Genomic DNA, 25,943 nt, shown 5'->3' on the forward strand with positions numbered 1-25,943 from the left:
TTAGTCTCTCTTGGTCTATGCGTGTGTTAGGGGATTAAGATTGTAAGCTCCAATGGGGCATCAGTCCGATGTGAGCGAGTTCTCTGTACAGCGCTACGGAATTAGTGGCGCTATATAAATAAATACATGATGATGATGATATGCAATATTTTGGACTGAGATATATGTAGTATTTGAGATATTTATAATCCATATTGCTGCACCCAATATTTACATTGATTTAACTCCACGAGTAATGCCATTTATGTTTTACAATTTTTTTCATTAATATATTGTATTAAATGTTAAAATTTTGTCTAAGCTAATTGCTTTTCTGCTTTTTTCGCTACTGTTTGCTTGTTACAGTTTGCAGAGCCTGTTTGTGAGAGCTGCAGCTGAGGCAAGCACTGTTTATTATTTTACAGGTTGTGTAGCGCCCAATAATAATGTCTATACAGCCGCCAGACCTGCCAGGCACAAAACAGTTCAAATGCAAACACAAATAAAGCTTAAAACTAACCCCCCTCCTTTCTAAAACAGTGGTCATTAGAGCGACTGCCATAAACCAGACGAGATTTACCCCGACATGGCTCTACCGAAACAGCGATAAATCAGACTGTTTAAAAAGCAGAAGTTTCACAATTACGACGAATGAAGATGTCGGCTCTTACTGTGATAGTGGTGGAGGGCTGGGTCTTAAGTTACTGGTAAGGGTGGGTGATAATCATTTAATTGTGAGTGGGAAACATTACCAATTTATTTGATGGTGGGGACTATTTAATAGTGGTTCATAGAAATGACTGTTAATGGTGGAGTGATGGCATTAATTAATTAATGCTAGGGTAGTTTGGGGATTATTAATTGAATGTGGGGCTAGGTTTAGGGATTGTGTATACCAATAATTAATATTGGATGGATTTGGGGGGAATCAGGTTTAATTATTTAATATTTGGCCTGTTGGGGGTGGGGGGAAGGGTGTATTTATTAAATGTGAGTACAATTTAATGTCAGGGTATGTTGGGGGGGGGTCAGGGAAATAGGTAATCTAATCTAATAATTTTAAAAGGTATTAATGTAATGTTGGGGCTAATTGGGAGAAATAGGTGTATTTATTAAATGTGAGTGATATTAATTTAATCTCAGGGCTGGTTTCAGGTAGGGAGTCGTTTCTATATTTTATATACTTATCCCTTTTTGCCAAACAGGGTCCCAACATTCCAGGATCCAGACAAACAACAATTGAGTTTAAGACACCAGCAGCCGCAAGTAGTGAGAACTGCAAGAACAGGTAGGGATGAGCAGCACAGTCTACAAGCTGTACTGATTTTGATGGGGAAGTCCCAATTTTGTGTGACTATTCAGTTCAATTCAGGACTCCCGACTGCAACAATAGTTGGGATGTATGTCTCACCTCACACTGTTCTACTTATTAAGGGTAAACTACATGTACTATCCTTGCAGTCGGAACAAAGCCCTGCGTGAACAGGACAATCACACAGGAACATGACCGTTATCTACCATTGCCCGTGTATTTGAAGGAGACGGGAATAGTTGGGGAGCAGCCTAGTTCAGTCTCAAATGATAGCCATGCCTCTTGCATACACTCTGGTGGCGTGGAATGGAACCCACTCTAGAAATACTGCATTTGCCCCTGACTTTTGGGCTTACATACATGAAAAAATGTCTATACAGTTTGCTAATACTGCTTCATGCTATGACCCACATGAGCATTGGGAAGAGATTAGAACCATGTTACTGTGTAAAGCTGTTAAGCACTGATATTTTCATCATTGTCAATCAGAACAAACAGCAAACCTACAGTGTATTTAAACCTTGTCCCCATACTATGTGCGATGCAAAAGGGATCTGAGCTGAAACTGCAACAACTGTGATCTTCTTATTTTCCTTGAACAGCTGAGACATAATTTCCTGTTAAGATTAGATTCTGAACACCTGCAACCCCCCTTTAGAGTGTATTGCATGTACTCAGATTTCACATCATTTTGTCTAGAATGTCAAATAAACTACTTTCAGGTGCAATTTTTTTCCTATTTCACAAACAATTTCTTCAGCATCAGGTATAAGCAACTGAACAGCAATATTTTGAGTGCACATTAAGAAAAAAAAGGGGGAAATGTCAAACTTTTAAACATCATAGACATCAATCATTCTGATTCTATCAGCGCTATTTGTGCTGGGGCTTGCAGAACACAAGGTTTAACTCAGGAGCATGTAAAATGTTAAGAAATATTATTACAATGTATCACACAACTCAGTACAGAGTGATGTCTACACTCTCAAGTATATATATATATATATATATATATATATATATATAGATATAGATATAGATATATATATATATATATATATATATATATATATTTATATTATATTTTTGTTTCACTGAATAGCGACTCACCCACAGGAGATGCCTTGACATGGCAGGTGAGCTTATATCCCAATATAGCTAAATTGTCCACAGGGGCAAACGCCCCCCCCCCCCGCGCCAAAAAAAAATATCGAGAGAGAGAGAGCTGCTTCGCATGTGGCCGCGCATGCGCAGCAGCTCCATTTTAACAATGTTGTACTGTACAGCAGCCGTGGCGCTGTCAGAGAAGCGTCCGCGGCAGTGCTGTGTTGTAGTACAATACAGCACTGCCGCGGACGCTTCTGTGACAGCGCTGCGGCTGCTGGACAGTACAGGGCAATGTTAAGTGCCCGTTTGCTCGCGGAGGGGAGGGGTTTCTGGAGACCCAGAAACCCTCCCTGCGTGCTCCCCTGGTCCACAAAATTCTCCTTTATGTATATGCTGACACATAGTGATTCGTATATTGTTTGTTTTTGAGCACCAGACAACATTTTTCCTTTGTTTGCACATGCACATTGGTCTCAATTGTCCTTGGCTGCCGTCCCAAATAGTTTTATTCACTTGTACACATTTCATTAATTTATAGAAGCGCGCCTTCGCGCTTCTCCTCTTTCAACTGGCCAAAGATTGTTAAACTCATCCCCCAGAAATGAGTGATAAGATATCTGGACTATCCTGCGCTTCTGTACACCTAAAAGTGGTTTATTGACAGCAGAGAGTCAGCTGTTACTCTGGTTGGAAAGGTAGGCAATTCTTTCAACTAATTAGTAAAAACAAGTATAATGAAAATAATACCTGAGATAGCTGGTAACATTACTGTTTACAAATGTTAACGTAACCAGTAATGAAAGAGAACATCTTTTTTTATGCTGCATAATTCATTTATAACCCAACTGCAAAGTAATTATAAGTACACTTCTATGATATGATAACAGTAATCCCCCACCAGCCTTCCTGGATCTTTGCTTGCTGTGAATCTGTTTTAGAGTCATTCTAATTCTAAAGGCAGCTTTTAGCTCTAAGTGAAAAATAAAACAATACCATCACATCTTATGCAAATGTATTCATAACGGCATGCTAAGGATGTTTATGTGAATCACGTTTTTCCTTCTATATTTCACAGATATGTGGTACTGCCATTTTTATTACATGGATAGGATCTACAGGAACAGTTGCATCATTGTTATCATCTAAATCATCAACCTGCCAAAGAATATTCTACCACTTTGTAGTTTAGCTAATGTTTGCCAAGAAATACTTCTGGTATATGAAAAAGTACTCAACTCAAATACTTTACTGCTCTGTTAAGGAAAAAATAAAACTTAACAGAATTGTTGGCTGATTGCTAACGCCATAGCTCACAATTTAAGGGCCCTAAAAAGGGGGGGAACTTACAAACCATGCAGAGATTTGCCCCAAAGTGGTTATTTCTGGGCAGAGATTGTGTGGATCTGGGTGAGGCAAATCCACTCTGTGCATGCCCAGAAAAGGGAGATAAGAAGCAAAATTCAGTGAAGAATTTCTTAAGTTAAGATGAAAATGCATCTTAACTTCATTCTTATCTCCCCGTTTTTTCTTAAAATAAGCATCTTAACTTTTGCACAAGATAAGATCACTAATAAAGCAGGCCCAACATATGTAAATGAGAATATTGTACAGTATATATTTTTACAGAATATTCAGTTCAATAAAAGGGCATCTTCAAAGTTTACATATATTTACTGGTGGAAGTAAGTGTATTAAATTTACCTAACAAATTGTCTTTTGCTTCAGGAAAGCAAACTTAAAGGGACCAATTCAATTGCTAGCGATGTGCCACCGGACATCACTGTGATTTCTGGCTGCGCACATTTCTAGGTTCTACGGTATCCCAACATCGCAGATTTTCCTGCACCCCTCTATGGGGGGATCTGCAATGTTTCTTAGCCGCAGAATGCCTTTAGGAACATTCCGCAGCACATTGCTAGCAAATGAAGCGGCCCCAAAGCCTGTTTGGGGTGCATGCAGGATCATTGGCAAATAAAATGTAACACTTGACACATTTTTATTCACACACATACTTTGATCTACTTATCATAGGCAAAAAGATACTATTGTGATGATCTAATATAATGTAGGAACATTCAACATAGGTAGTTAAAACATGTGTAGAAAAACATACTTAAAGTAAAATGGTAAAGCAAAATCAGAATGCAAACATTGTATCATTTCTGCAAAACAAACTGTTCCGCCACAAAACTTCGCTCATCTGTAGTAATCTCTAAAAATCATGTGGACACATTATAAAGTTATTTCCTTTGAAAACACAGAGGGTAAATGTATCAAACTGAGAGTTTTTCGGCGGGTTTGAAAAGAGGAGATGTTGCCTATAGCAACCAATCATATTCTAGCTATCATTTTGTAGAATGTACTAAATAAATGGTAACTAGAATCTGATTGGTTTTTCAAACCCGCCAGTAAACTCTCAGCTTGATACATTTACCCCACAGTGTTCTACTGTAGAAGTTTCACATTAGATTTACCATTTCTGTGATACAGCATTCAGAAGGATACTTCACAACCTCAAAATGTCAATCACAAGTCAGATTTGAAGAGATGATGGTGCAAAGCATGTATGGAACACCTTAGCAACTAGCCCCATCGCATAGAGCTAATAAATGTTCTGCCTGATCAAAGAGCTGTCAGATAATGAGTTGCTCAGTAGTTTCAAGGTCTGTAGTAAACCATTCTGCAGAATGCCACAGGATGGTGATGAAGACAAATGAAAAAAGCACTGGATGTAATACTGTGTATACAAACACCTCCATTCTATTTCATAGCAGGTGATGGATCATCTTCCCACCGCAATATGTTGCAGCATGAGGAAACATTTCATCTTTTCATTTTCAAGAATTAAATTAGGGAAAACTAATTTCTTGCTTCCAGAAGAAAACAATTGACTGGAAATTGTATAATCACTAACTATGACAAATTTATTCAGCATTTTTTTTTTCCAGTCGGTGTATTGAAGCATTAAACCACAAAACACAGAGAACTACCCGCTCTGTATTTTAAACTATACTTTCAAATGAAGAAGAAACGTTGAGACAGATATCTTTAATAAATTCGATTCATTTTGTGTAATATAACTAGGTACAGCAAGATGAGAAATTAAAATATGTGAAATAAAATCAACCTATTTACACCAAACCATCAAAACAACCCCCCACCCCAAAACTGATTTAGGATTTAGCACAGTGGCTAAGTGGTTAGCACTTCTGCCTCACAGCGCTGGGGTCATGAGTTCGAATCCCGACCATGGTCTTATCTGTGTGGAGTTTGTATGTTCTCCCTGTGTTAGCGTGGGTTTCCTCCGAGTGCTCCGGTTTCCTCCCACACTCCAAAAACTTACTAGTAGGTTAATTGGCTGCTCTCAAACAAATTGACCATAGTCTCTCTCTCTTTGTCTGTCTGTGTGTCTGTTAGGAAATTTAGATTGTAAGCTCCAATGGGGCAGGGACTGATGTGAATGAGTTCTCTGTACAGCGCTGCGTAATTAGTGGCGCTATATAAATAACTGATGATGATGATGATACTGATACATGTATACGTAAATACCAGATACACTTCTATATATTGGAATGTCCTTCATTGACATTCTCTAACAACAGTATAGTGGAATTTCCAAGTTACATATAACTCACAACTTCCCTCATTAGGCAGCAAACACCTCCAGATAGCGGATGCTACTCTGCATTGTAGGGCAACTCTGTCATGTAGTTTACAGACTATACTAGAGTAGAATTTATACATTGTACAATTATTGTAAATAATTCACCATAGCTCTAACTTTTTTATATCTAACATTTGGTTTCCCCAGCAAAAAAATCCCATACTTGGCCTTATCTGTGTTTAGTTTGTATGTTCTCCCCATATTTGTGTGGGTTTCCTCTGGGTGCTCCAGTTTCCTCCCACACTCCAAAAACATACTGGTAGGTTAATTGGCTGCTATCAAAATTGACCCTAGTCTCTCTCTCTATCTATGTCTTTGTTTGTGTGTATGTTTTAGGGAATTTAGACTGTAAGCTCCAATGGGGCAGGGACTGATGTGAGTGAGTTCTCTGTACAGCTCTGTGAAATTAGTGGCGCTATATAAATAGCTGCAGCTGCTGCTGATACTTGTAAATAAATGCAGAATACAGCTACGTATGTTCAACTAGTTTAAACTACATTACGATAAGTTTGCATCAATCCAAATTGGAGCAATTGTGGGCAAAATGATCAAAAGCATTCTACTGGTTTCTATAGGTTTTGAGTTTTAGATAGTTAAGGAGGTAATAACTTTTATTTTTCCATTTACTATTTATGCATAACCTTACTAGTGGGAAGCTAAAATTAATGCATTTCACTAAAAAGACAGACAAGACTAAAGCTAGCCTTTATTCTATGCAGACACCTTATAGTCTTTATATACTGTGTATGTCTGCATCCATTATGAACACTTTTTTCAGAAATCTTAAAATCATACTACAATCTATGATGTTGTTTGTATTGATAGACTGTTATACTTCTTGTATTAATACTATGGGGCGTATTCAATTGTTAGCGTTAACGCTAACAAACGAGCGTTGGAAAAATCTTAGCGTTAATACGGTAATTACTTGCGGAATTTCAGCTCGATGCTCCCTGAGCTGCGAGCTGAAATTCCGCAAGTAAACTACCGTATTAACGCTTTTTGCACGCAATATTACCGTATAAACGGTAATATTTTTTGAGCGCTCGTTTTTCAGCGCTAACGCTCACAATTGAATACGCCCCTATGTGTCAATAATAATAGTGTACAAAAACTGTCCATTTTGTTTGGAGGGTTTTAGGGGTTATCAGCCCTCTCACGCTGCTGTTATTTTTACTTGTTTTACATTGGTTATAAATTTTAATTTAAATATATTGCATTTTTATTTTTCTCATATTGTTGCCTGACTTAATTTACCTTTTGGGGTACATAATTTATTCAGGCATTTCTCCACTCTCTGAGTTTTTATCAGATGTACCAATATATAAGATATAATTGCAAAAACAATATATAGAAAAGTAATAGAATAGCACATATATGCAATAAGTTAATGAAAGTTTAATAAACTTGGTAGATTTTAATTGATTTATGCCACCTCATTACAGTTTCTACCTGGAAAACGTGGGCTTCAGATATTGACAATACCTGCCACTGAGTCATCACTTCTCGAAGGCCTTGTGTGTCTTCTAATATCCCATCTTTATTCTTAGCATCCTGCAGAACATTAGCCGTAGTCTCAGATTCTGTGAGCCAGGCGAGAAATTTTTCCAAATCCAAGTAAAACTGCTGCAACAGTCGTAAAGCCGCTTCAAGTGCACCATCACGTTCACTAACCCTGCAAAAAGACAATTAGTTTAGCCTTGGTACAGCAATATATGATAACACAGCTGCCCAGTACCACCATTAGTACTGTGGTCATCTGTGCATTAAAAATGTATCTTATAAGTTCCAACTAAAGATGAGTAAGACCCAAGTTTTGTTTAGCTGAAATTTTTGCAAATTGTTAACTGTAGGATTGCTAAACCTACAAAACGAGTTTCATTACTTGAAAATTCAATATCTGATGAAAGATATTTTTTTATTTACAATGCATTTCTTATTTTGCACAACGCAAATGCCTATTAAGCCTCTACTGAAGTCCAACTTAGAAAGACCTTAATGGGTAGGTGTAATAGTTGGCAAACTGCTTACTAGCAGGTGTGCATACCGTTACAAATATCTTGAATTATAAATTCATTTCAATAAATGGTTATTTGTTCTTCCTAGATCATTCTGTACAGCTTTGTCAAATAAGTATTGCTCAGTAATCAGCTGAATATGTGTATACCAGACTGTTTATTAGTTTAATTGCATACGCTATGTTAATTATCACCAGCCCACTAATTCCTAACAGACTAAATGTGCGGACCATTTGAAATCGAACAAACGGGAACTGCGTGTAGAAATAGGCTTATCTATTCAATTAAAACATAAGTATGTGTGTTCTGAATTCTACAGTTGTCATTTCACTATATTTTGCCGTTTGATAAGCCATACATCAAAACTAGATTGCAATGCTTAATTAAAATCACTTAGCTAGGATGTAAATTCACGGATTACAAAGTGAGTTAAATGTAATTAAAACTGATTATCTAAATAATTGGATTTCAAAGGCACTAATTTCTCTTGCATTTACCATCAGCAGAAATGACAAAATATAATCAGAACCAAAACTGTGAAAAACAGATAACATTACAACGCAATGAGTTGTGACACACGGTTGAGGGGATTGTAAAATGTCTACATATTTTGCCAAGTTCTGCATGACGGACACTTTGTCTTATTGGGTTTTCTTTATGTTTTAATTTAAATAGTTTTCCTTTTTTTAAAGCTGGTACAATGCAAAAATTGTCAGTGGTGCTAAAGCGAGTATATAATTCCCGATAAAGAAAGAACCATGGTTACTGTGGACTAATTTCAAACCCACCAAGGAGGACTGACATTAAATGGAAAAGCATGCACATTCATTTGAAACATTTAAATCACATTCAATGTAATTGTTGACTTAATGTTCTGTCATTATATTGTGGGAACCGTGGCATGTAAATAATTGGGTTTAACAGGACATCTAATTATTTCCACCATGAGAAAATAATAATAATAATAATAAAAAAGCAATTATGTAATCACATCTTACAAAATTGTAGGCACATAAATAAATTGATTAATGCAGTAAAATCTTTAGAAATTGTCTATTTTATAGGTCTATGTAAGCAATTTTGTTTGGTATATGTTATCCTTGCCAAGATGACCAACAAGAAAGTAGTGTATCTATACATAAAAACTGAATTATATATTAAAATATAGAATTTTCAGAGGCGTCACAGTTTACTAAATATCGTATGCCAACATATTATGAAAAACAAACCCAACCATATTCCATGCTTCAGTACTTTATGTTTTAAGCAGAATGAGAAGAGCTACAAAATTGCTAAGCCGGCCACACATGTTGCATTTGACATGACCACTGTATGAATAGTAAATAGAAGTTTTGCAACACTTAAAGGGGTATAAATTAGACAGAACCAGATCCAGTCATTCATAGTTAAATATCACTGCTGAAGAGTCACAAACCTTATACTGTATATTGTTGTTATATGAGACATTTCTTCCAGGATATCATCTCTTTATGCTTCTTACTAAAAAGCTTGTGCACCCTCACCGGCTGATGCTGCTTTTGACAGCTGTCACTGGCTGGATGTAAAAATATGGGGTGTTCAGTGGAGTACAAGGAGTCATCATATGGCTGGTTGTGAACAGTTCTCAGCCAATCATATGCCACCCTTTAGGGCTGTAACCCCCAATATCTATTATAAAATCTGCAGCTGATACCTCTTGCCGATAGCAGCATTAAAGGAGGATATACAACCACTTTAACGAGAAATGTAAAATATATAGGTTCAGTTTACAGTATGTAAAGAACATGCTATATATGTTTATATGAAAATTTCATAACTTAATAGTTTTGTCTGCACTGGGGACACGTACTTACAGTTTAAAAGTAAGTACATATTTATGTAATATTTCTATAATGCAATTTTAATCTGATAATAAATTACATATCACATAAATTAAGTAGTCATTGAAAATATTACACATACTGATAAACCACACAAGATAAGAGAGACATATTGAATACTGTTTTATATGACTACTCGATCAAACATTAGTGTGTTTCCTTGTAACCACAGCACACAGACAATGATCACACTGAGACCAGTTTAATATAAGTACTCACTGACTGGCATTATGTTTGGTTCAATTACTACATCACTGTTCATAGTGTTTTTGTAAGTCTTTCTATAAGATAACAGGTACAGGTTATTTAATTCATTATCATTAACCTATGGAAAATTACTTTGTAAATCAAGAGAAATGTACATCAATACATAGCAAATAAATGGCATTTGCTTATAACATTTTACATATGTCTTTCATTTGAAAAATTGTAATTATAGAAATCATCCCTTTTAGCTAGATTATATCACAATTCCTTTGTACCTAAAATATATAATCAAAACAATCAAATTGGTAATATAAAGCTAGTCTACTTAAGAGCAGACAGAACCCACTTTGTACTTTATCAGAAGCCCACCGTGGACAAAATTTTTAATTGTATCCTTTTTATTGAAATAATGCATTCAGTATAGTAACTAGCAAATCAACAATTACTGGACAATACCCATGCTTCATTGTTCTCTTCCATGATGCCGCATGTATCTCAAAATGTTATTTTTGACTCAATTTTGTCAACAAAGCAGCTATTAAGGTGGTGGGCTATAAGCAGGGCTGGATTTACCGCTAGGCAACCTAGGCACCTGCCTAGGGCCTAGCGGCTCTCGGGGGGCACAGCTGGGGGGGACAGGAGCAATTTTAAAAAAAAAACGCGAATCGGGGGAGGGGGTTCGGGTGCTGCGAATCGGGTCCCTGCAGCCTCTTCTCCTCTCAGTGTCTCAGTGATAGAGAGAGGAGAAGAGGCTGCAGGGACCCGACGAGCGATCACGTGACTCTTTTTTTTTTTTTAAATCTGGACTGACCGAGGAGGAGCAGCGCGCCGTAGAAGAAAGGCAATAGAAAGGTAAGTAAAACAACGGAGGGACAGAGGTGGTGATGGTGAAGGGGCACAGAAGTGGTGATGGTGAAGGGGCACAGAAGTGGTGATGGGCACAGAGGTGGTGATGGTGATTGGCACAGAGGTGGTGATGGGCACAGAGGTGGTGATTGGCACAGAAGTGGTGATAGTGATTGGCACAGAAGTGGTGATGGTGAAGGGCACAGAGGTGGTGATGGTGATTGGCACAGAAGTGGTGATGGTGAAGGGCACAGAGGTGGTGATGGTGATTGGCACAGAGGTGGTGATGGTGATTGGCACAGAGGTGGAGATGGTGATTGGCACAGAGATGGTGATGGGCACAGAGGTGATGGTGAAAGGGCACATGTGATATTGTGAAGGGGCAAAAGTGACAATGAAGGGGCACAGTGTGATGATAGAGGGACAAAGTGACAAGAGCACATACTTGGATTTATGCGTATTATTTTTGCAAACAACTTAAGTAAGTATTTCTGCCCTGACTTCAATATTTATTAAGTTGTTTTGACCCAACTACTTAAAAAAACGGGACTGCTTGGTAATTATTTAGGGGTGCCTTTTTCTGCAGCAGGGTGGCCTTGCTCTTTTCAGATGTTAGGTACGCCCCCAAAGATGCAAGCCACTCCCTCACCTCCTTTGGCTGCGCGGCGGCACATGCTTTCATATCTACTTAACTATAGGGGTATATGGTAGGCATGCGGCAGCACATGCTTTCACTTCTACGTAACTATAGGGGTATATGGTAGGCATGCGGCGGCACATGCTTTCATATCTACTTAACTATAGGGGTATATGGTAGGCATGCGGCAGCACATGCTTTCACTTCTATGTAACTATAGGGGTATATGGTAGGCATGCGGCGGCACATGCTTTCATATCTACTTAACTATAGGGGTATATGGTAGGCTGCAAAAATATAGTGCTATGGATTGTTTCAGGGAGGGGGCCCAAAAACAGTATCCTGCCTAGGGCCCTATGAGGTCTAAATCCGGCTCTGGCTATAAGCAAAGATAACATTAGTGCCCCAACCACAAAATATTAATGTACCAAGTTTTCTCAAAATAGCACTGTAATATGGTTTACTCACTTGTAAAAAATTAAGTTGATGGTTTTGTAAAAAAAAATATTAAAAAATTGGGAGCAGATCTGTTTTAGGAGCATATTAGCGCTTGAACTTACTTTACAATTAGAACTTATCAGTTTTAATGCTTGAGATTGTGAAAATGTTGGACTAAAATTAGGGCTAAAATTAAGTACCTTAAAATTATATAGGTTTTCACATTTTAATATTTGTTTGAAAGAAAACTCCCCTCCTTTAAATGGAGGTATCTTGTTTTTAGGATGCAGAAGCATCACCATCACTACTGCATTGGGCACTGGGCAATTGCCCCTTTGACATATTTAAAAAAGTATCCCACAGTACACATAAAAATAGACACAAGTCAATCTAACATCTTAGGTGCTTGGATTAGTAACAATGCTAAACTCTGTGGAAAAAATAAAAATATGCCTAAGATGCATCTGTTCACTGAGGCATTTTATTAATGCATATCCATTTGTCAAACACGCCATGCCTGTCTCTCACCATTCAGTGTGTTCATATTATATTTTATCTCTTGCTTCAGTTTCCTTTATCATTTTAATCCTTTGCTCTCTTGTGTAATTGTGAAGAGCTTTCAGTGTCGACAGCAGAAATTTTTTTTATATTTTATTATTCGTAGATTTTTTATGTACGGTTGATATTTGATTTGTTTTTTGGCACCACCCAATAAATATATCCCCCTACTAAATTAATTTGTTTTCTTTATTTCAGGTATCCTCTATTTGCGCAGGCCATAATCAAGTGCATGTCTAAATTTGTATCTGTCTGTACCTTAACTTGCTCTAGTATTTTTTTTTATCTTTCTAGTAAACTGTTTACATTCCCCCATTAGGAGAGCCAAAATTAATTTGTAAGTACAATGCAACACAAGACATTTTACTGGCTGCCTGTTTCGGTCAGGATACAATTCAAGATTATGGTCATTACCTTGAAACCATCAAAAATGCAGCACCTCCATCTCTCTCCTCTCTTCTTATACAATCCTACCCATGCTCTACATTTTCGAAGAACTTGGGCCTTTCGTCAACCCATATTACTACCTCAAATTCCTTCAATCAATAGCTCTGATGTGCTTCACCGCTGTAGCGCTTTTCTCTGTCCTATAAGATTGCTCCTTAACCTTCAAAGTTTTAGGAGATCCGTGAAAACTAACCTCTTAAGGGAAATTCATAATATTACTTATCTACTCACTTCTATAATTAGTGCCCATCACTGTATTTAATTATAATATTATATTATATTATGAGTACTAGACCTTTCTCTATTTATTCCTCCGATGCTTTCCATAAACCAATTGTATTCCATATTAAATTAAAAACAAAAACAGGGTAGGCCAAGTAAATAAGGTAAAAAACAGGGTATCAGTTATTGGGTGAATGTAATTTTAGAGACTCTCTATATATTTATACATGTAACATGGAGTAAATTAATATACAACAGTGCTATAAAAGTAATAACCAAGTGATATTATTGACAAGAACTGCCAATGACCGTCGCCTCTCTTTCCCTCTGATTATCTACTCTCACGCGCGTATCCAAGACTTCTCCCGCGCTGCCCCCCTCCACTGGAACATGCTCCCTCCCTCCATCACAACATTCCCCAATCTGTCCAGTTTCAAACTGGCTTTAAAAACCCACCTCTTTCTCAAAGCCTTCCAGTCTCCCACTTAACTTCCTACCTTATCTTCTGCCTCTACCCCATCCCCTGAATCTGCTTCTGTTCCCCCTTCTCTCCCTCTCACCCCTGTGTCTCTCTGTCTGTCTACCCCTCCCCTTAGATTGTACACTCCCTTGAGCAGGGCCATCTCTCCTCCTATTTCCTCCACTTCTAACTCTGCTCTCCAGCTACCTATCCCCCACCCCTCTGAGGGTCTCCCTGTCATCCGTGCCCTCAATCTTGGGCTCCAGCGTATGTGGATCTTCCCTTCCCCCCTCTCTCTAGCTGTGCTTTGAGCTTATTGAGTTACTGTGCTTATTGTTTACTGAACCGTGCCGTCTCACCTCGTATTGTGATTGTTTGTTCCTGTACGGCGCTACGGACACCTAGTGGCTCCCTATAAATAAAAATTAATAATAATAATAAAAAAATAATAATATTAGAATACAGACATTTGTCTTCATGCCCCAGCTATATGCGCTACTGATATCAGTATTATTATTAGAGATGGGCGGGTCCGGTTCTCCGAGAACCGAACCCACCCGAACTTTGGGTATCCGAGTACCGAGCTGAGCAGCTCGGTACTCTCCCGCCCATTCCAAATCCAAATCGAGGCCGAACGTCATTGTGACGTTGTCGGATCTCGGGACTCGGTGCATTAATATTTCTGGCTGTCAAAAGTCATATCTGTCAGCAGTATCTACTAAATAATTTTTAGCACTCCTCAGTGTTTTTGGGGTGTCCTCCCTAATTGTGCATTATTATTTCTGGCTGTCAAAAGTCATATCTGTCAGCAGTATCTACTAAATAATTTTTAGCACTCCTCAGTGTTTTTGGGGTGTCCTCCCTAATTGTGCATTAATATTTCTGGCTGTCAAAAGTCATAACTGTCAGCAGAATCTACTAAATAATTTTTAGCACTCCTCAGTGCTTTTGGGGTGTCCTCCCTAATTGTGCATTAATATTTCTGGCTGTCAAAAGTCATAACTGTCAGCAGAATCTACTAAATAATTTTTAGCACTCCCCAGTGGTTTGCGCTCAGAATGGATTCAAAGCAGTCCACATATGATCTAAATGAGCAACCAGGTTCTGTCACCAGTCCTGATGTTAGTGTTCCCAGTACGTCATCTGGCCAAGGCGACGTCAAACAACAGAGTGTTTTCAAATTAGTGCAAAAAACAAAAACCAAAAAAAAATTTACTGTATTGAAGCGAAAAAGAAGTGTAACTGAGCAAAAGTTAAGTGACGATAAAAAAAAAATTGCAAGCATGCCATTCTACACACGCAGTGGCAAAGAGAGAATGAGGCCTTCACCTTTGGCTATTAGTGGCAGATCCCAAAAAGTTACCCAGCCTACAATTGGTGCACAACTACTGTTACGCGTCAAAGCCGAGCTGCAAGATAACAGTGAGGCATTACAGGAGAATATTTGCTCTGATTCACAAATGACAACAATCCCTGTGGAAAGTCCATCCAACAGTGGGATGTCTAATCGTGAGCATTCTGCTGATGTGTGCCTTAATAGCCCGAGTGTAGCCGGTGATACCCAAATTGAGGATGCCACTTTGGAATTAGAAGAGGATGAGGGGGAGATTTGTGCAGGCGACGAGGGCGCTAATGAGGATGTTGATGAGGATGAGGTTGTTTGTGTAAGTCCTGCACCAGTGGCAGCAGTTCTGGCACGTGACAAGAAAAAGGCCATTGTCATGCCTGGGCATAAAACAAAAAAATCCACTTCTTATGTGTGGAATTATTTCTACCCAAATCCAGACAACAATTGTATAGCCATTTGTAGTGTATGTGAAGCCACAGTCAGTCGAGGGAGGGAACTTAACCATCTTGGAACCTCGTCTATGTTACGCCATTTAACGAGAGTTCATGGCAAAGTGTTGGGAAAAGCTGAAAGTTCTTCCCAAAAGAATACAAGCACTCCCTCATCAGCTAAGACCCTCCGCTCACCGACATACCGACGGCTACAAAATACACCCACCACACCATCCTCATCAATATCCTCAGTAGCGCTCGGAGTTAGCCCGGCATCCCACTTAAGGCTGGATGACTCCGGCACTATTATTGATTCCTCTGAAGAAAGCGTTAGTCCTGCTGCTGCTGTTGCTGCTGCTGGGGGTGAATCGTCATCCCAGAGGCAGGTGAATAAAATGAGCAGTCCTACATTTCAGCAATTAACTGTGAAACAATCATTTGCGAGGGGAAGCAAATATGACAGCAGTCACCCAGTCGCCAAGCGAATCACAGACGCCATGGCTGCAATGTTAGTGTTAGATCTGCGTCCAATCTCCACAATAAACGCAGCTGGTTTTTCACAGTTAATTGAGGTTTTGTGTCCGCGTTACAGAATTCCATCGCGACACCATTTCTCCCGTAAAGCTATTCCACAACTATACCAAAAAGTGTGTAAAAATGTAGAGATTGCGCTGAAAAATGCCATTCTGCCCACTGTTCACTTAACCACAGATATGTGGACAAGTGGAAGTGGCCAAACCAAAGACTATATGACTGTGACAGCCCACTGGGTTGGTCATTCACCTTCACCAGCAGGAACAGCAGCAGCATGTACACCACTACGTAACATTTGTCACAGGCAGGCCACTCTTTGTATCACCGGCTTCACTAACAGGCATACGGCTGACAATTTGTTACGCAAACTGAGAGATGTGATTGATGCATGGCTTATACCACTCGGACTCTCCCCAGGGTATGTCATTTCAGATAACGCCAACAATATAGTGTGAGCATTACAGCTGGGTGATTTCCAACATATTCCCTGTTTTGCTCACACCATCAACTTGGTGGTGCAGAGCTTCCTACGAAATAACCGTGAGGTGCAGGAGATGCTTTCGGTGGCCCGTAAAATTTCAGGCCATTTCAGGCATTCAGCCACAGCATGTAGGAGATTACAGCAGCTCCAAGAGCAGTTTAACTTGCCCTGCCACCAACTTAAGCAAGAGGTGGTAACTCGGTGGAATTCCACCCTGTACATGCTTCAGAGGATGGAGGAACAGCGCAAAGCCATCCAAGCATATTGCACAAGTCATGACATTGGGAAAGGAGGGGGGATGTATTTCACTCTTGCACAGTGGGGAATCCTTTCAGTGCTGTGCAAGGTGCTGAAACCATTTGAAGTTGTGACATGTGAGGTCAGTGCTGACTCTGCTAGTTTGAGCCAAGTCATTCCTTTAATTAGACTATTGGAAAAGCAGCTTGAGAAAATGAAGGAGGAGCTGAAAGCAAACAATTCAGCAAAGTATGTTGGCCTTGTCGATCAAGTACTTAATTCGCTTCACAATGATCCTCGAGTTATTAAGATCTTGAACTCGGATCAGTACGTTTTGGCCACTGTGCTTGATCCAAGGTTTAAAACCTACATTGAGTCTTTACTTGTAAATGAGCGAGATGTGAACTTTTGCAAGGAGCTATTGCTCAGCAAGTTGGCCGCTGAACTGGGCCTCGGCTTGACAACGTGTCCTCCTTCACTTTCTCAAGCTGTTGCTCGTAAAAAATTAAATTTCCAAAAAAGAAGCAGGGAAGACACAGGGGGCAGACGAGAACAATTTAACATCTGGGCTGGTTTGAAGGATTTTTCAAAAAAATGTGTCACTTTGCCCATAACTCCATCCAATATGAGTATAAACATGCAAAGGATGGTGGAGGATTACTTTCAAGAGGTAGTTGATATGGAAATGTCAGACAGTCCCTTTCCTTACTGGGAAGAAAAGCAGGCCATTTGGAAACCCATGTACAAACTTGCTTTGCAATACCTAAGCTGCCCACCCTCCAGTGTGTACTCTGAACGAGTGTTCAGCACAGCAGGGAACTTAGTCAGTGATCGCCGTAGAAGGTTACTTCCCAAAAATGTGGAGAAAATGATGTTTATAAAAATGAACTACATCTTCCACGAGGAAGGCCTTCACCATCCAAGACATCCAAGCACTGACTGTTCTCTAATGGCGGATTCAAGCGGCGATGAATTGATAGTCTGTGATGATGACGTACACACTGATGAGGGTGAGGATTAAGCTGAAGATGATGCCGATAACATCTTTTTAAAACTTTCTATGTAAGTGTAGGGTGCAATCTACCCCCAAAGAGGAAAGGGACTTGTGGCATTTCCATATCACATACCATCTTGAAAGGCTGCTGTTAGGGCAATTTATCCTTAAGGGTAGGGTGTCATAGACAGAGTGACCCTAAACTGGCTTTGTCCATTTTTCATAATATTGTACAGTCTATAATGGCTGAATTTTTGGGTATTTTATACAAGTGGAGGGGGGCCTAGAGAGACAGAAACCAAACTGGCTTTTTCCATGTCAATTAATATTGTACAGTCTATAATGGCTGAATTTTTTGGTATTTTATACAAGTGGAGGGGGGCCTAGAGAGACAGAGTGACCCCAAACTGTCTTTCTCCATGTCAATTAATATTGTACAGTCTATAATGGCTGAATTTTTTGGTATTTTATACAAGTGGAGGGGGGCCTTGAGAGACAGAAACCAAACTGGCTTTCTCCATGTCAATTAATATTGTACAGTCTATAATGGCTGAATTTTTTGGTATTTTATACAAGTGGAGGGGGGCCTTGAGAGACAGAAACCAAACTGGCTTTCTCCATGTCAATTAATATTGTACAGTCTATAATGGCTGAATTTTTTGGTATTTTATACAAGTGGAGGGGGGCCTTGAGAGACAGAAACCAAACTGGCTTTTTCCATTTCTTTACATATTTAACTATAAGTGTAGGGTGTAATATACATTCAAAGACGATGGCTGCATTGCCAATATGCATAGATGGAGAGGAAGACAATCTGTTTTGTGTGTAGAATAGGCCTACCAACGAAGAATTAAACTGTTTTTTTGGATGATTTATTACCTCAACAATTAGATTACTTGTCTCTAAAACAGTTGGAGCACTAAATTGGGTTAATTTAGGCCCAAAAACATGGATTTTCCCAAAACAAAACCAAACAAAACCAAAACCAAAACCAAAACACGCAATGGCGGTTTTGCAAAACCAAAACCAAAACCAAAACACGACGGTAATCCAGGACCAAAACCGAATCTAAAACCAAAACACGGGGGTCAGTGACCATCTCTAATTATTATAGTACTTCTATGTTCAGGGCCCACACTCTCTGCATGATCTCCTAATGAATTTTCAACTCTAGCAACCAACACACAAGTAGTGAAAAACATGCGTTAGGCAGGACTTCAGCTATGCATTGGAAAGTAAAACTCACTTAAGGACTACTAAACATAATATACACTAATCAAATTTGAAATTACACGTTATTCATAAATATATATTGTAAGTTACAACACCATGACAAGATTGTATTTTAAATGAAACTGCAGCTAATGGTCTCAATTATCAATAATTTTAAGATCATGTTGGGTACAATGGGCCTGATTCATTAAAGAAAGTTAAGCAAAAGTAAGAAATTAAGGGAAAACCATGTTGAGGGAGAGGTACATTTCAAATTTGATGGCTGATTTATATTTGGGGTAGGACATGCCCTGGATCAACTTTAAATCTCATTGCACAAATAAGCTATCAAGTATCTGTGTGCTACATGTAAAAACAGCCAGTATTTTCCTTATGTGCAAAATAATAAACTAATTTGCACCCCTTGCACTGCAAAATGGTTTTGTCCAGAAAACTTAAGTAAGAAATATTACTCAATTTTTGCTTAACTTTCCTTAATGAATCAGGCCAATGTCCTTAAATAGGTTAGGGAAGTCTGATTACCCCAAGTCCACATTCATGGCTCTAACAAATTTTTCACTCCCCAAGAATGTACTTATAATTCCTTGCCCTTAAATATCCATTTCTTTTTTGTCAAAAGCTAATCTTAGTGTTGTGAGCCATTTATGATTGTATATTATGGAATTCCCAATGTGTAATCCAGTCATACAATTGATCAAATTAGAAGGAGGGATGAATGTTATTTTCTTATATTTTCAGCAAGGCAAAATAATTAGACAAAACATGATTGCTATTTAGCTGTAATATCACAATTACATTTTTTCTTGAATAAACAATATAATTTACTTAGAAATAACCCTTCCTTTTCATCTAAAAAAAAATCCTCTCAATAAAATCTCATTAACAGTCATAGTAATAGTCATGGCAAACACCATACAAAATATTCACATTACATAGGGTGAGTCTCAGTATTTACTGAACTGTAACTTTTCCAATCTGTGCACACATACATCAATTTGGGTTTTTTTTTCTTTAACCAGCTGTGACTATGTGTTCATAGGTCTACATTATATAAAAACCTGAATTAAAAACAGCCATCCCTCTTGTCAGTTCAAGGCCTACATCCTTGATTGCATTTGACATAATAATCATCATCATATCTTAAGACTGAAATCAGCCTGACAGAACTCAACTCGGGTCTGCTTCTTCCAATTACCTGAAAATTGCAGCCCAGCTTATCTCTCAGGAAATAAGTTTGCATTTACAATTCCACCGAGGTGCAAAAGTGATGCGGTAGATGTAGCAATTTAACTTGCTAACTTATATAATAACTATTTTCTTTTAAATTCACTCAGCTCAAGTGAATGTCTTTTGACACAGCTGAAAATCCTTCAGCTGCATGCTGCTTTGATTTTTAAAGAATTACACAGATTGTGCAGAAACAATATTAGACTCTCATTTAGAAAAATAGCTGAAATAATGTTTGTGTTTCCAGTCCAGATTTAAATGACTTAGCTGTTCTATTTATACATAAGTGGATAGTTTTAAAAGCATATAAAAACGGAGGTATCTATAATATCCTCCCTGAAGAACTGCATTAGCAGCCCAAGTCATGTGACCTTGCCTCCCAGACTGCTTTGCTGCTTAGCATCAGCACAGACATAGTTGCCAACGTTTTAAAATAATTTCCATTAACAGTCTGCTGCTGAACCAGGATATCTAAGCTCGAAGATTTGCTATTGTGTTAATAGTTATATTGTTACAGTTTCTAAGTGAGTTTTAATTGCATTCCAAGGTAGTGTGCAACAGTATTTATCTATGTAGTGCATCTGTGCAATCTTGATGGACTTTAGAGTACCAACATCTCTGTCACCACAAAATTGCTAAACTTAAATAGAATTTTATTTTTTGTGACTTTATATTTTTTTGTTCAATAAATATTCATGTATAAAGCCAAGAAAAAAGGAATATACAGAATAAGAGGAATTGTACTCATAGGGGCACTTCCAGAAAAAAATCTATAAAATCCTTGAAAACTATCAGCTATGGTAAGCTGGGTACACATTACATAAAATTCTTGCAGGATATTGTGTTAGTATGTGCGCTCTAACAATCATGTTTTATTGTACCAAATCTCACCGCATCCGTTGGTTTGGTTTTATAACCTTCCTAAATGATGGAACGATGTCGGGCAAATGTGGAAGTGTGTACGCACTCACGAGCAGCTGTGTAGGCAGATCTCTATGGAATGTACAGAGTCATTATCCTTTCAGCAGATGTTTATCAGATCTGAAGGTAAATTGTGTAGGTGTGCACACATGGCTCTGTATACTCATTGGACCTTTCAGTCATTGGTATAATTTTTACAGATAGCTCATCGGGAGAAATTTTCTGTAGTGTGTTGTCAGCTTTACGGTATGGTTTCCTATGCTCTGCAAGCAATTATGTATTACCAGTTATTTATATAGCACCTACATAGTACACAGTTCTTTATACAGAATAATCATTCCCATCAGTCCCTATCCCAGTGGAGCTTACAATCAATATCTCTAAAACACGAACACACACACACACACACACTGGGCCTGAGTCATTAAGGCAAGCAAAGCAAAAAAAGGCGTAAATATGATCCTGGACAAACAATGTTACAATGCAAGGGGTGCAAATTAGTTTATTACTTTGCACATAAGGAAAATACTGGCTGTTTTTTCAAGTAGCACACAAATATTTGATAGCTTTATTTTACACTGAAATTGAAAGCTGATTCAGGACATGTCCTATCCCAACTATAAATCTATCCCCACATTTTAAATTTACCACCTCCTCCAATACAACATGGTTTTGACCAGGTGCAAAGTTACTCCTTTTTATTAGGGCCGTAACTAGGGCTGTGCGATAGGGGGGCCCAGTACTTGAGCACAGTTTAGGAATATTTTATGTTCATTTGGTTAAAATTGAGGGCTAGGGGGGGCGGCATTAGTCTTTATCGCCCCAGGCGCTAGAATTCTAAGTTACTGCTTTTTATGCTTTGCTCTCTTTAATGACTCAGGCCCACAATGTTTAACTTCATCAGAAGCCAATTGACCTGCCCGTATGTGGAGTGTGGGAGGAAAGCATAGTACCATGGGGCAGCACGGTGGCTAAGTGGTTAGCACTTGTGCCTCACAGCACTGGGGTCATGAGTTCAATTCCCGACCATGGCCTTATCTGTGAGGAGTTTGTATGTTCTCCCTGTGTTTGCGTGGGTTTCCTCCGGGTGCTCCGGTTTCCTCCCACACTCCAAAAACATGCTGGTAGGTTAATTGGCTGCTAACAAAATTGACCCTAGTCTGTGTGTCTGTGTGTGTGTGTGTGTGTTAGGGAATTTAGACTGTAAGCTCCAATGGGGCAGGGACTGATGTGAATGAGTTCTCTGTACAGCGCTGCGGAAACAGTGGCGCTATATAAATAAATGATGATGATGATGATACCTAGAGGAAATCCATGAAAACATGGAGTAATTGCATGATCCCAGAGCTATGAGGCTATAATGCTAACCAATATGCCAACATGCTAACAAATTAATGCTGTTAAAATGTAAAATAATCTACTTACCTTTCACTACAGCTGACGAAACTTGTTTTGTATTAAATAAAAAAAACATTGTCAGAAACACATGTTCTGCCAGAATAGGGACAACCTCATATAATATTTTGCCTGAATTTGACTAAACAGTAAGTCACAGGTGGGCACAAAATACTAATACTCACCATTACATGTGCTCTTATTTAATTTATTTGGAACTCATAAATCACTGTTTAGGTGGGCAGTCTTTATTGTACCATACTGCATGCATATTTATTATACAGTTATCTGCAGTAATTGTGGTTGTTTCCAGTGGCCGATCAATGGGGTGCGACCCCCTTTGCAGCACAAACCTAACTTTAAAATACTCCAAGATGCTGCCGATCAAAACGGGATGGTGGGGTCAATCGTGGGAGGAGGCCGGGCCAACAGGGACCAGCCAATCAGAATGAAGGAGGGGCGTGATTATGCTATATTGCCCCCCCTAAAAATAAAGTCTAGGTCCGCCCATGGTTGTTTTCATTTGCTACCTTCTTTTTTGTCAATTTAGAAGCCCGAGCAAATATGTCATATAGTAGTTCTCAATGTATACGACTTTAGACAGATATATAACTGCATGCTGTTGATGAAATATACATTTTATCATGCACTCAATGACAGGCATCTAGACAAAGGGCTAGATTTACTAAGATGCGGGTTTGAAAAAGTGGGGATGTTGCCTATAGCAACCAATCAGATTCTAGCTTTCATTTATTTAGTACCTTCTACAAAATGATAGCTAGAATCTGATTGGTTGCTATAGGCAACATCCCCACTTTTTCAAACCCGCAGCTTAGTAAATCTAGCCCAAAATGTCTGATACAACTGCTATAAAATCAAATAGTTTAAGGTACAAAGCACTGGAGGAAGTAATAACAAAGTGTATATTAGAAACCGTATAGAGTAAAGCCAGGTCATTATAAGACATTGGTTGGCCCTGGATAAAGATTACAATAGTGGGCATACCATTTCTTTGTAATACTTCCAGGGGTGATATGTAAGTGTCCACCAAAGCGCTATAACATGAAAAGCATATATTGTACTTGTACACTGGTAAAAATATAATTCCACTTATTTCAAACGTTGAACATAGGAAAAAGTAGATCAAGTTAAACAAGGATTATGTATAAAAGAGGACTCCCCTCTTTCAAACAACGGGACTTTAGGTCCAAGTTAATTGTTCTTTTAAGAGAGCATTGCAAACTGGTGATCTTCAAATATGTTAATTTTGGTAATTTCATAAAACGATCCTGAATTAAATAAATGAAGGATAGTTAAGTATTTAATGCTGTTTTGAGTCCCGTTCACAATTTCATAGTTACAGTATTTCTGATGCCTCCTGTCTGCTCGTGTGTCCAAATTCCTATCAGTTACACTCTGTTCTCTCTTCTCTCTCTGCCTCTCTCTCTCTCTCTCTCTTTCTCACTCTCTCTATCAAAAAGAAAATTACCCCAACTTTCTAAAGCAATAACATGCAAAAGATTCCCCCCTACTGACAGACCGGCTCAATTTATCTGCCTGTTTTTTAATTAAAGATAAAAATGGCATGCACATTTTTCATTCACCTTGTCGTTCCTTATTTCACTTTAATTATCTGGTCTCCATTATTCTGTCTCCACCACCCTCCTGTTTCTATACTGCGGTATAACAATGCAGATTGTGTGCGAGATGAAGGAATTAGGAAAGATCTGTGGGAGTACCATTAGCCAATACATTAACTTAACTCATTTACCTCTTCAAGGCGCATTTATTTTTACGAGCAGTGGAAAATTCACAAGTGAAATAAGAGGAGAAAAGTTGGAGCCTGGAGTTGTATCAGAAGGGAAGAGCAGAGATTCAGGGATAAAGAAAAAAGTCAGAAAAATGCTAAATTTAACACTATACTATAACTTCTGTAACCGTGTTAAACACACATACATACACACACACTTAGATTTGCTTGTATTTTACACTTTGTGAGAAGATCTCTATTGTTTTCACTCCCTATAAACATACAATCATACATACATATGGATCTCTTAACCAAAACCTGTTTTACAGAAACTTCAGTTAAAAGGTCAAAAGAACAAAAATCTACTGCACAGTTATCATGTCATACACATGTCATACACCCAGACACAAAGGCGGAACTAGCAAACTGTGGGATGCGGTACAGGGAAGCGGGGAGGAGGCCTGGAGCCCACAGCTCGCTAGTTCCCCGTTCAGCGGGCCCCATTATCTCCATGGGCCATGGCGCACCCCACCTGCTACACCAATGGTAGTTCCGCCACTGCCCAGACATGATTACAGAGCACCTCCTCTAAACGTTACTGTGAGACATCCTTATATGGGCAGGTCCACCACTTATCATGAGCTCTGAACAGCCGGGTCTATGTCCAGTTTAACCATACAATTGGTGCAGCCGGATGATGGCTGCAGACATGGTCAGAATGTCGAGAGAGAGATTTAATATGCCCCTGCAAATCTAATCCATTTTATTTGATATTCCCCAAGGCCACATAAATACTTTATACATTATCCACAGTTCTAACATTATGCTATGAGTTTTTATGTGCCACTTGCCGGCATCAAATTCTGCTGTATAGATGCTCTTTCTTTGAAATATGTGGGAAAAAAACTTGAGAAAGCTTTAAATGTTAACATTGCTCATGCGCCTCTAGAGCAACAAACTGCTAAGTGTTTTTTTATGGAAATTGTTAGTCATGAATTTTATTCCCTTGCACTTTGCTGGAATACACAGTGTGACAGAATTTTAAATATTGTGCCTAATGTATGAAAAGTGCAGAGGTTCTCAAATGTTTCAGGATTTTGGACCATATTAATAACTAGAGAGCTCATTTAATGAAGTCAATGCAAAATCATCCACAAAAGGGCATACAGTTTGAGACAATTTAACTCTGACATTTTTGTGAAATTCATTAGGAAATTATGCTGGGGAAAATAGCCTGGTTAAAATGTGCCCTTTTATCTGGTTTACTGCAGTATTAGATGGAAATAGAAGTTATAAAGAGAAAGTGGCCTACTGTATTACCTAGATTAAAAAGCACATTCAGCACATTGTATTCCCTATTATACGCAAAGTAAAAAGAAAAGACTATAAAAAAAAAGTATTAAAAAAAGTTATCATAAATATCACAACTATATCATAATAAGAAATATGTGTAATGTCCATGGGGGCCACTTCGAAAAATTTAGAATTATGACTGCCAACTCTTTGCCTGCTCTTTGTCATACTTCCTGTGCTTTACTGACCTAGGGGAATTCAATTGGCCATGTTACTTGAAAAAGTAACGCGGCCTGCGCAGTATTACCGTTATTACAGTAATAG

At 38.5% G+C, this 25,943-nt stretch overlaps 1 protein-coding gene across 9 annotated transcripts in view; it reads right to left on the reverse strand.

Moving 5' to 3' along the window:
* Positions 1–25,943, reverse strand: part of DMD (dystrophin) — a 1,967,742-nt gene that overhangs the window by 530,903 nt on the left and 1,410,896 nt on the right. For all 9 annotated transcript variants that reach the window (XM_075200299.1, XM_075200300.1, XM_075200296.1 and 6 more), the window contains one exon: positions 7,548–7,737. In XM_075200299.1, the coding sequence (XP_075056400.1) occupies positions 7,548–7,737 (190 nt within the window). The remainder of the gene's footprint in view (positions 1–7,547; positions 7,738–25,943) is intronic.

This window comes from Mixophyes fleayi, chromosome 2, assembly GCF_038048845.1.
Source record: "Mixophyes fleayi isolate aMixFle1 chromosome 2, aMixFle1.hap1, whole genome shotgun sequence".
In the NCBI taxonomy this organism is placed as follows: Eukaryota; Metazoa; Chordata; class Amphibia; order Anura; family Limnodynastidae; genus Mixophyes; species Mixophyes fleayi.